Raw genomic sequence first — 2194 nt, 5'->3', positions numbered from 1 at the left:
CTTGTTTTTTCTTTCTCATTCACTCCCCATATTTTGATCTGATTTTTCTTGTGCAGTATGATAAATGTGAAAATATGTTTGGAAGAATTGCAAGTTTAATCTATATTGGATTGCTTGTTGGCTATAGGAGAAGGGGGTGGGGGAAAGAAGGGAGAAAAATTTGCAACACAAGATCTTGTAAGAGTGAATGTTAAAAACTATGTTCGCATGCATTTTGAAAATAAAAAAACTACTATTAAAAATAAAAAGAATAAAGTATGTGATAGGTTGACTTAGTAGGTAGTGAGTTATTCTCACTGTAGTTTGGGAAGTAAAGGCTGAAAATCCATTTGTTTAGCATATGATAAACTGGATTTTTGGTATAGCAGGAGATGGACTAGTTGGTACCTGAGATTTTTGACAACTAGGACTATTCATTTGGTTGTATAATGTAGCTATATTTAAACTCCTGGAAAATAGAAAGAAGTTTTATTTCTTATTTTTTCCCTAAGACTTAGCACATTAAATACAATCCCTATTTCACATAGATATCTTAAGATTTTAGCAGCTGTTTCTAATAAATCTGTGAAATCTGAGATTAGGCATTTGGAAGCAATAAATGGAAATTAAAAAGGTAATTTTTTAAACAAACTACAAATTATTAGCTACATGGATAGGGGGATATGTGTGACAATTTAACAAAATTCATCAAGACTAGAAAGTCAAGCAGAGGTATAGGTGGGGGAATTAGCAGGCCTACCAGCAAAACTATGCTTCATAAATGTATATTCTGTATGAAAAAGGATGACAATCCCATGTGAAGTTTTTCAGTCACTTTTATCTTACTAATAACAAGGATAGTGGTGTTGGGGTTGAAAAAAGAGAAAATAAGAGCTTGCACAATATGGGTCAACTTTCAGCTTTATATTTCACATTTTCCTTAAATATAGATTTTTGATTAGTACTTTCTTCACACCTTCTTTTACCTCTTTGTTCCTCAGACTATAGATGATGGGGTTCAGCATTGGGGTGATCACCCAGTAAGACAACCCAAAGAGTTCATCAAAAAGCTTAGTGTCCTTTGACTTGGGTTTCATGTACATGAAAAGAGCAGAGCCATAAAACAAGATCACTACTGTCAGATGGGCTGAACAAGTGGAGAAGGCTTTTTGCCTTCCTTCAGTAGATTTAATTCTTAGGATAGTTGATAGTATAAAGACATAAGAAAAGAAAATAAGCACCAGAGGAGTGATTAAGAGAACAATGCTTGCAATTATCATAATAAATATATTGAGGGAGATGTCTCCACAGATAACTTTCAAAATAGCAAGAATTTCACATGTAAGGTGGTCAATTATGTTCTCACATAAGGGCATTTTTAGGGCAAGCATAGATTGTATCAGAGAGTTCAGAAATCCTATAATCCAGGTCCAAGCAGCCATCTGCACACAGAGACTCCTGTTCATGATGATGGTGTATCTTAGGGGATTGCAGATGGCTACATATCGGTCAAAAGCCATTACTGTCAACAGTAGACACTCTATGGATCCAAGTCCAAGAGAAAGAAACAACTGTAGGGCACATCCTATGAAGGAGATGGATTTTTTCTCAGACATAAAATTTATCAGCATTTGAGGGATAGTGGAGGATGTGTAACAGATGTCCAGAAAGGAGAGGTTCCCAAGAAAAAAATACATAGGGGTGTGGAGGCGGGGATCTAGGATGCTTATGATAATGAGGATACTGTTTCCCAGTAGAATCACCAAATACATCAATAGGCAGAGAATATAAAGAAGTATCTGGAGGCTGGGATAATTAGAAAGCCCCACCATATAAAACTCTGTCACAACTGTATAATTCTCCTTTTCCATGTTATCGCATTTAGGTTACCTGAAGGATTTAAGGAAAATACAGTTCATGTAAATTGCAATGATAAGTAACAGTGATTTATATTTATGTTTTTAAAATTTTTAGTCCATTATAATATTTTATTTCAGGATTATTAGAATTGACAACTTAAAGCTATTTACACGTAAACAAAACTGAAAAAAAGAAAAGAAGAAAACTGGAAAGAAGAATAAAGATTTAAAAAATGACACTATTAAAATTATTACACAGCGAGTTAGAAAGGTCCAAGAACAATCAATTTATTGTTAAATTTTCCACTTACCAATAAATGAGTTCTCTAATCTTCTCAATAAGCAAAAAGACTATG

The 2194-nt window shown here is 33.8% G+C and overlaps 1 protein-coding gene across 1 annotated transcript; it reads right to left on the bottom strand.

Annotated features, from left to right (window-relative positions):
• Nucleotides 1-908: 908 nt before the first annotated feature.
• Nucleotides 909-1850, bottom strand: LOC127558726 (olfactory receptor 13D1-like). The gene has a single exon (XM_051992032.1). It carries the CDS (start codon nucleotides 1848-1850, stop codon nucleotides 909-911), a length of 942 nt encoding a protein of 313 aa, XP_051847992.1.
• Nucleotides 1851-2194: the final 344 nt, after the last annotated feature.

Source organism: Antechinus flavipes, chromosome 1, assembly GCF_016432865.1.
Source record: "Antechinus flavipes isolate AdamAnt ecotype Samford, QLD, Australia chromosome 1, AdamAnt_v2, whole genome shotgun sequence".
Classification (NCBI taxonomy): Eukaryota; Metazoa; Chordata; class Mammalia; order Dasyuromorphia; family Dasyuridae; genus Antechinus; species Antechinus flavipes.
This window is presented reverse-complemented; position numbering and strand designations above follow the sequence as displayed.

What these genes read in the sequence shown, in the direction of transcription:
- LOC127558726 (XM_051992032.1), bottom strand. Translation starts at nt 1,850, where the DNA reads ATGGAAAAGGAGAATTATACAGTTGTGACAGAGTTTTATATGGTGGGG.